Source organism: Peromyscus maniculatus, chromosome 18 (assembly GCF_049852395.1).
Source record: "Peromyscus maniculatus bairdii isolate BWxNUB_F1_BW_parent chromosome 18, HU_Pman_BW_mat_3.1, whole genome shotgun sequence".
Classification (NCBI taxonomy): domain Eukaryota; kingdom Metazoa; phylum Chordata; class Mammalia; order Rodentia; family Cricetidae; genus Peromyscus; species Peromyscus maniculatus.
In genome coordinates this window covers 3,842,457-3,852,317 of record NC_134869.1, presented here as the reverse complement: position 1 = coordinate 3,852,317, position 9,861 = coordinate 3,842,457, and the positions used below count along the sequence as shown (strand labels likewise).

At 39.4% G+C, this 9,861-nt stretch overlaps 1 protein-coding gene across 4 annotated transcripts in view; it reads left to right on the top strand.

The window, feature by feature from the left end:
• Nucleotides 1–370: 370 nt before the first annotated feature.
• Washc4 (WASH complex subunit 4) overlaps nucleotides 371–9,861 on the top strand; it is a 66,908-nt gene continuing 57,417 nt past the window's right edge. For 2 of the 4 annotated variants that reach the window (XM_076554464.1, XM_006993051.3), the window contains exons 1-2: nucleotides 371–526; nucleotides 3,410–3,549. In XM_076554464.1, the coding sequence (XP_076410579.1) occupies nucleotides 466–526; nucleotides 3,410–3,549 (201 nt within the window). In that variant the 5' untranslated portion in view covers nucleotides 371–465. Of the gene's footprint in view, nucleotides 527–698; nucleotides 1,442–2,716; nucleotides 2,866–3,409; nucleotides 3,550–9,861 lie in introns of those variants that run through there. The other 2 variants (XM_076554465.1, XM_076554466.1) reach the window with 2 other exon arrangements.

Sequence of the window (9,861 nt, the reverse complement as noted above, 5' to 3'; positions counted from 1 at the left end):
GTTTAGTAAAGACAGAATGGGAGCTAGTGAGACAAGACTTCTTGGTCCACGGGCCAGGGCAGCGTCCTAGTGAAGGACCCTCCCTGTCTTTGCGTTGGGCCCCACCCCCTTATTTCCACTCTTTCCTTATCAGACTGATAGAGTAACTCCCGTAGGTATTAGAAACAGCCCGGACACAGCAAGGAGAAACTGAATGTAGCTTGAGAACAGACGCAAACGGCAGTGAGGCCAGAGAAAGGATGCAGGATTTCAACAGCTACCGTCACTATGGCGGCCGCGACGGGCGCAGGCGGACGGACTCGCTTTCCCAGCGGCGCCCGCGGTCCGCAGGGCCGAGAGTCCACTGGCTCCGGCGCGCGGGGGCGGGGCCGAGGCCGGAAGTCACGTGGCGTGACAGCGGCTGGGGTGAGGCCCGCGTCGCGGCGGTGGCTGCTCGGGGACGTGTCTGTGGGAGGTGCCGCGGCGATGGCCGTGGACACTCTGTCGCCGGACTGGGAGTTCGACCGCGTGGACGACGGCTCGCAGAGTAAGGCTGCAGTCGGGCGAGGCGGGCCGGGTGGCGCGGCCCGGGGAGAGCGGCGCGGTGCGGTGCTGTGCAGCCGCCCACCCGGGACTCTCCCGCGGGCTGGACCGGGTGTGCGGTGCTGAGTGACTGCCGGGGTCGCGTCCGGCCGCGCGCTCGTGCCCGGCGTCCCTCCGGTAACGGGGACCGGCCAGGGGGGACCGGTCCCTGGGGCCCGCCGCTAGAGGCCAGCCTCCCGGGTTGCCCATCCCATCCCCAGGCTTGCGCCAGATGCTCTGAACCTTCAGTTCTAGAATAGTCTGGGTTCCCGTTTCGGCTTCCTGTTTTTCTTTGCTTCTCAAACCAACTTTTGAAGTTTGGGTTCACGTTCTTAGAACCATGGAAGAGCGAAAAACAGCTCTACCTGGCATTAAAACCAAAAACATCAATCAACACGGGAATATCATCTTATCCCTCTAGGCCTTGTATTGATTTTTATGTTTTTTAAAAACATGTAATTGTCATTGCAGCTGAAAAGTTTTTTAAGTTTATTATTATTATTTTTTTTAACCAGATCTGCTTTGCAGTTGTTTAATGAAATTGAGTCGTCCGATTTTATTTTTAAAATCAGAAGTCCAGTCCTAACAGCCTTACAGTTTCTTTCATCAAAATGTACAAGCCAGTCTAGTTATATTAGAGAAACTCTTGGGGTTGGGTTTTTTTTTTTTAATCTTCTGTGTGACAGAAGAGAAATTAGGGCAAGTTATTTGAGAATTTTTTAGATTCATATCTTTCCCCAGAGTAGGAATGCCATTTTAAAAAACTACAGCAGAGTCGTGAACTATTTTAGAGATTATAACATGTACAGGTTTGTACGTACTTAGGTTTTATTTGCCTCTAGATCCAGTTGGACTACATCAGTTGTTGTGCAGACTTTGAGTAAGCATTTCTTAGGGTATTAGGTCTTACCCAGAATGAAGAAAAATCTGGGTGGAAGGATAATAACCATTTCTCTTTTTTGTATTTTTGGTTTTAAAGTGAACTGCATCTTGTCAGGTGGTTTTTTGTGGGTTTTTTTTTTTTTTGCATCTGACCAAATTGGAATGAAGGTATATTGGGTGTTTCAGCTTGCAGTAGAATGAATTATCAGTTAATTTATCATATTTATATGTGGGTATTTTATTAGACTCCAGAGGTTTGGGGAAAACAGGACTGGGGAAAGAGAGCATGGGTGAGGACTCAATATACGCACACATATGTGTGAAAATGCCATTAAGAAAAATAAACCAAGAAGTGCAGTTTGTTGGGAGAAAAGTCTGGTTTGCACTTTAACTTTTATTTGTTCACAGCTATTCGATATCTTATCAGCAAGGAACTTAAGTGTTTCTGCAGATTTTCAGTTGTTTTTTACCTTGGTCTAACCAGGTGATCTTTGAGCATGTTTTTCTAGTTTAGTCTTTTAAGAATCCATTTGCTGGTCAAATGATAATTTGGTCATTTAGTATAATAGAGTAAGACATTAACATGGAGTTGTTAGCTGTAGGTAATAGATTTCTCTGTGCCTGGCTTTCATTAGTTTTTGGACTGTGAATCATATCTAGACTAATTGTTTTCCAAAATTAACTAAAGGAGTGCTGCCATGAGACAGAAGTCTTAGTGAACTGAATTGATGCCCCTGATTCAGAGCCTCAGCTGCAGATTAAAGGTCAAGTGTCTGTATTCCATACGGTTTGAATCAGAAATACTATATTTCATAACGGCTCCACACTTCAAATTTGAAGGGAAAAAATTTTTTTTTTTTTTGGTTTTTCGAGATAGGGTTTCTCTGTGTAGCTTTGCGCCTTTCCTGGAACTCGCTTTGGAGACCAGGCTGGCCTCGAACTCACAGAGATCCGTCTGGCTCTGCCTCCCGAGTGCTGGGATTAAAGGCGTGCGCCACCACTGCCCGGCTCGGGAAAAATTTTTTAGAAGACAAAGACTGAATAAAGTTTTATATGTCAGTAAAAGAAACTGAACTGGAATTGAATTTTTTGAATAAGTAACATTCTTAAGTATAAGATGGAATGTTTATTAATTTTGGTGAATTGGCTTCTGAAAAATCCAACTTATTCCAGTGTCTCTAAGCTTAAAGTCATCTACTAATATATAAATTCTGTAAATCCCAGCTGTCTTTTTATTTTTTATATTGTTTTCTTATTTTACATGTTTGTGCAGTACCTGCAGAGGCCAGAAGTTGGTATTGGATCCCCTGGATCCAGAGTTACAGAACTGCCACATGAGTGCTGGGAACTGAACCTCAGTGTTCTAGAAGAGCAGCCAGTGATCTTAATGGATAAGCCATCTCTCCAGCCCTGCCTCAGCCAGTATGTTTTATCTGGCCTTTGCATCTTGATTATAATAGCTAAATAATTAAACAAGTCTAAAGCATTTTGGTAAGCTGGGAATTACAGAAATAATAATATAATGTAGCAGGTCTAAAAACTCCATGTAAAAAAAAATTTGGATATATTCTTAAACATTTTAATATGTATAGAGTTAGTCAACTTTTTAAAATTTGCTCTGTAACAACACAGAGTTTTATACCTGCTCTCCATCAGGTAGTTGATAATCCTTTGCAACAGAGGTGTGTGTGACTAAAAAATAGTATAGCTTCTGGACCCTGAGTTGTCTGAGGTGTGATTCGGGCTGGTTACCCGGGTTCTAGGGTAAGGGGCTGCAGGTTTTCAAGTACTTTCACATATTTGGAGAAAATTCAAAGCTGAATGACTCTTTTAACTTTGGAACTTTATTTCCAAGAAGTGAGGCACTACAAAGTAATAATTAACAGTGTTTTGCTGCAGTTTTTGAGATTACATAAAGCTAGTATTCTGCCATTCATTCTTTGTAACATTCTGTTTCAAAATTTAGAAATTCATGCTGAAGTCCAGCTTAAGAATTACGGGAAATTCCTTGAGGAGTATACATCTCAATTGAGAAGAATTGAGGACGCACTGGATGATTTGATTGGAGATGTTTGGGATTTCAATCTTGATCCTATAGCATTAAAGGTCTGAATTTATTTCATCAAAGTATCATAACACAAGATCCATTTGTTTGGCCTAGCCTTGATTTTTATCTTCAAGGAAATGAAAAGTGCTAGATGGACACATTGGATTTGTTTCTTTTATTGTAGTTATTTTATATGTAGTCAAATATTCTGATTTTTTAAAGGATTTCTCATTGAATTTTGCTGAACAAAGAGCTCATTCACCATATATTGTAATGAAGGCATGAAACATTTCTGTCATTTCCCAAAAGTACCCTTGAATGAAATTGGGGATCTTAATGTGGGAATGCTTTTTTAAAATTTATTTATTTATTTTATGTGCATTGGTGTTTTGTCTGCATGTATGTCTGTGTGAGGGTGCCTGATCCTCTAACTGGAGTCACAGACAGTTGTGAGCTGCCAAGTGAGTGCTGGGAATTGAACCAGGTCCTCAGGAAGAGCAGCCAGTGCTCTTAAACACTGGGGATGCTTTGTTAATGTATATAAATAAGATACTCTTAGCGGTCTGTCACCACTTAAGTGATGGGTAACATGTGCTGAGCACTCCTTTGCCAACCATCCTCCTAAATCATACATTAGCTTTTCTTGTGTGAGCTGTAACTCATAGATAATACAGTTCATCTTTTTTGTGTGTTTTGGGACATGGTTTCACTGTGTAACCCTAGCTGGCTGGAGATTCACTGTGTGACCCAGCTAGCCTCAAACTCAGAATCCTCTTCCTTTAGCTTCTTGAATGCTAGAATTACAGGCATGAGACTTGACTGTAGTTTACCCATTTAAATTGTACGATTAGTGGTTTTAAAAAAGTATATTTGTAGATTTCTTTGTCCATTACCATCATCAATTTTAGAACATTTTCACCATCTAAAAAGGATATCTTAAAAAGAGAGAGAGAGAGAGAGAGAGAGAGAGAGAGAGAGAGAGAGAGAGAGAGAAAGAAAGAAAGAAAAGAAAGGCCGGGTGGTGGTGGCACACGCCTTTAATCCCAGCACTCAGGAGGCAGAGCCAGGCAGATCTCTATGAGTTCGAGGCCAGCCTGGACTACAGAGTGAGTTCCAGGAAAGGCGCAAAGCTACACAGAGAAACCCTGTCTCGGAAAACAAAAACAAAAAAAAACCAAAGGAAATCTTATACTTATAAGTCCCCCTCCACAACACACACACACACACACACACACACACACACACACACACACACACACACACACGCATGTGTGCTCGTGATCGCACACATACCCATCCACACGTATCCACTAGTCACAGGCCACCAGACTGCATGTCTCTCTGAACTTGTCTTTCTTAGATGTTTCAAGTGAATGAGATCATGCAGTATGTGAGCATTTGTACCTGGCATTTCACTTAAACCATGTTTTGAAAGCTCGTCTGGTGTAGCCAATGTTAATACATATTTTTTAAATTGATAAGTGATGTGTTCCATTGTATGGAACCCTTATGCCACATAGTTATCCATTCTTTAGTGGATAGACATTTAGTGGATAGACATTTAGGCTTTCTACTTTTGGCTGTTGGAAATAATGCTACTTATGTGTCTTAAGTTTTTATGTAGGCATGTTTTCATGTTGTGCACACATATATTCTAGAAGTAGAATTACTGAGTTGTAATGGTAACTATGCTTAATTTTCTGAGGATTTTATTTTACACATATTTGTGTGTGTTTGTGTACGTGATCTGTGCCTTTATCTGTTGAGCTGTTTTTTTTTTTTTAAATATATATATTTTTTATTATGTATACAGCATATATGACAGCAGGCCAGAAGAGGGCACCAGATCTCATTACAGATGGTTGTGAGCCACCATGTGGTTGCTGGGAATTGAACTCAGGACCTCTGGAAGAGCAGTCAGTGCTCTTAACCGCCTAGCCATCTCTCCAGATCCCTCTGTTGAGCTTTTTCATGATGTGGCCACACTATTTTACATCCCTATCAGTAATATAGGAGTGTTTGAGTTTGTTTGTATTATTGCCAATGTTTGTTATTATCTATCTTTTAAAATCACAACTGTCCTAGTGAATGTGAAATGATACTTCGTGGTCTTGTGAAAGGATGAAATTGTCTCAGCTTTTAATTTCTATCAATAGAAACTTTCAAATCTCCTTATATTTTATCTTCTTGTACAGCCCTTCTCCTCCCCACTTACCCTGGAACCTTTCTTTAGTCCTTTTATTGGGAAATTATTTTGTTTGTTGCTCTGCAAGAGTCAGATCCCAGTAAGCTCTCTATAAATAGAAATTATAAACTAAATGAGAGAAGTTATTTTTAATTTATGTATATACTTTATTGTTAGCATGTAACTAAAAGAAAGGTCCAGTTTTCACTTAATAGAAAATTCATTTTAGATAACAATCAGAAAAGTTTTATGAGCCAGGTAGGAATGAAGCTGCATTAGGTGATTGTAGATGTAACCGATCGTATTATTAAAATAAGAAACACAGAGCCAAGGTAAAAGAGAAAAGCCGAGAGGTCAGAGCTCAGAGATAAAATCTTACCTCCTGCAGTGCTCCTAGCTTCCCCGAGAGAGGGAGGTACTTCCTGTGTCCCTGTTTAAATAATCTTTCTGTTCTGCCTTCTCATTGGTTGTAAACCCAACCACATGACTGCCTCATCACTGCCTGTAAGTACCGCCCTCCAGGTCTTAAAGGCGTATGTCTCCAATACTGGCTGTATCCCTGAACACACAGAAATCTACCTAGCTCTTCTAACCACCACGCTCTTACTATGGCTCTAATAGCTCTGACCCCAGGGCAACTTTATTTATTAACATAAAATTAAAATAACATTTCAGTACAAATAAAATATCACCACATTTCCCTTTTTCTATTTTAATAAAAAGAAAAAAGGCAAAAGGTTATAACTAACAAAAGAAAAACTATATACAAAAGTACAATAACTATATACAATATATACAAGTAACAAATACCTAAACGATGTCTAGTCCATTTGTATTTGACAAATCAGAGAAAATAATTCCCTTATCTATCCTATTTTAGTAAGTCCAAAATGTATCTAATTCACTTTCTATCCTAATTAATCTTCAACTATAACTAACTAATCTTCAACTCCCTCAGAGACCCAAGAAGGAAATAATATTAGCTAACAAAAATAAAAACAAGAAGTGCACAAAAGCAGCTTCCAAAAATTTTGTGAGTTGACAGAAACAGCCAGCTGCCTGGACAGTCACCTGAGGTTTCTCCACAGTGTTGGGGCATCATCTTCAGCCTATAGGCTTAGCGTATTTGACAGACTCATTTGTGAAGTAGGTTGTACACAAGGTCAACAGTTCAACCTCACATTGGGTGAGAGCAGTCCATATACCAGAAACACCTGAATTCCACTAGTGTCATGTCATGATTCAGGATTTTAAATTCTGGAAATTGTTGATGGTTTTTGAATTCAGCTGTCCATTCTTCTTGGCGGTGTATATATGGCTTCATCTAAGCATCCCCTTCTCCACATCCCTCTATTAAATGCCAGTCTACTATTGAGAGGCGTGAGCTTTCAGTTGCTGTTCCATTGCACAACAGAAGCCATCGGCCCACTGCCTGTTCAGCTGCCTTCGAAGAAAAGGGCACTGTACCTTTTCCAGATTGTGAAGGCCACTTCAGGGATGGTGCCATATTGTCCTGGCCTCAGAAGATGCCTTCTGATAAAGCCATAACCATACTTGTTTTGGCAGGAATCGGTAGTCCTTTGTTTCGTGTTCTGTCTGTCCATTTTGTCCTGTTGATTTGAGGATACTTTGTTGTCCAGTGGCTAACTTTTGCCACAATGAAAATTAACTCCATATGCAGTTTCTTCAATGCCCATATTTTCTCTGAAGTAGATTGGTACTGCCAGGAGCCGACATGTCTCAAAAAAGAAAAATTTCTAAGTTATTAAAACATTTTAAATGCCATATTCTGTAGATCTCTGAAGGGTTTGAAGATGACCTGTCTAAAATACATCTGCTAGAACTCAAAGCAGTTGCCCATTGAAATCCTGAATAAGTATCGATAGTGTGGTGTACATATTTCAGTTTTCCAAATTCTGCAAAGTGAAACACGTCCATCTGCCAGATTTCATTCCTCTGAGTACCCTTTGGGTTACATCCTGCTGGTAATGGTGTTTGATTATAGAAGGAACAAGTAGGACATTTCTTTACTATTTCTTTGGCTTGTTGCCAGGTTATGGGAAAATCCTTTTTTAAACCTTTACTATTGACATGATGTTTTTTATGAAATTCTGAGGCCTCCAGCACATTTCCTATCAATAATTTATCAATCTCATCATTGCCTTGTGCTAGAGGGCCTGGCAGACCAGTATGAGATCGGATGTGAGTTATATATAAAGGATGACTCCTTTTCCTGATTGTATCTTGTAATTGAATAAATAGTGAAGTTAATTCTGAAGCATCAGGGATAAATTCTGCAGTCTCAATATGTAATACCACTCTTTCAGCATACTGAGAGTCAGTTACTATGTTGAGAGGTTCTGAAAAATCCATTAATACCAACAGAATAGCATACAATTCTGATTTTTGCACTGAATTATAAGGACTTTGTACCACTTTACTTAAATTTTCTGATTTGTAACCTGCCTTTCCTTGTTTATTGGCATCTGTATAAAATGTACGAACTCCAGATATGGGTTTTTGCCGTACAATTCGAGGCAAGATCCAATCAGCTCTCTTTATAAAATCAATTCTGTTGCTTTTGGGATATTTGCTGTTAATTTCTCCCAAAAAATTACTGCAAGCTCTTTGCCAAGGTTCACTTTCTGTCCATAATTTTTCAATGTCCTCCTTAGTTAAAGGTACGACAATTTCTGCTGGGTCTATTCCTGCTAATTGACGAAGTCTCAATTTTCCTTTCCAAATCAAGTCAGAGATTTTTTCCCCATAAGTTTTTAATTTTTTATTTGGTTTATTTGGTAAAAATATCCATTCCAATATAATATCTTCCCTCTGCATTAATATTCCAGTAGGGGAATGCCTAGAAGGTAAAATAACCAAAATGCAATCCAGCTTTGGATCAATACGATCCACGTGCCCTTCATGTACTTTCTTTTCTACCAAGGCCAATTCTTTCTCAGCTTCAGGTGATAATTCTCTTGGACTATTTAAGTCCTTGTCACCTTCTAAGGTTTTGAACAAATTAGTCAGTTCATCATTTTTTACCCCAACAATAGTTCGTAGATGAGAAATATCTCCAAATAATCTTTGAAAGTCATTAAGAGTCTGTAGTCTATCTCTCCTAATTTGCACCTTTTGGGGTCTAATTTTTTGTAGCTCTATTTTATATCCTAAATAATTAATAGAATCTCCTCTTTGTATTTTTTCAGGAGCAATTTGTAATCCCCAGCAAGGCAAAATTTTCTTTACTTCTTCAAACATTCTTTCTAAAGTATCTGCATTTGAGTCAGCTAGTAAAATATCATCCATATAATGATAAATTATAGATTTAGGAAATTTTTTACGTATCACTTCCAATGGCTGTTGTACAAAATATTGGCACAGAGTTGGGCTATTTAACATTCCCTGTGGGAGGACCCTCCATTGAAATCTTTTAACCGGTTGAGAATTATTATAAGTAGGCACTGTGAAAGCAAATCTTTCTTTGTCCTTTTCTTGTAAGGGTATTGAAAAGAAACAGTCTTTTAAATCAATAACTATGAGAGGCCATCCTTTTGGTAACAGAGTAGGCAAAGGAATTCCAGATTGTAGAGAGCCCATCGGCTGAATTACTTTGTTAATTGCTCTAAGGTCTGTTACCATTCTCCATTTACCAGATTTCTTTTTAATAACAAATACAGGAGAATTCCAAGGGCTGGTTGACTGTTCAATATGCTGAGCATTTAACTGTTCTTCTACCAGCTCTTCTAAAGCCTGGAGTTTCTCTGTTGTTAAAGGCCATTGCTGAACCCATACAGGCTTGTCTGTTAACCATTTTAAAGGTAGAGCTGTTGGTATTTTTGGAAGATTATCAGTTGTTGTGCCCTGTTCTTGTATAATATGGATGGCCGGTGACCACTCAAAATAATGCCTTCTAATATTTCTCTCAGAAACATGTGCTAGTTTATGATTTGTTTCTGAGATTGGAGGGATTTTAATCTGAGTATTCCATTGTTGCAACAAGTCTCGACCCCATAGGTTCATAGCTATGTTAGCGACATATGGTTTTAATTTTCCTCTCTGTCCTTCTGGACCTATACATTCCAGCCATCTTGCACTCTGTTTCACTCCAGATAATGTCCCAATTCCTAACAGTTGAACGTTTACCTCCTGAAGAGGCCAAGCTGGATGCCAAAATTCTGGTGCA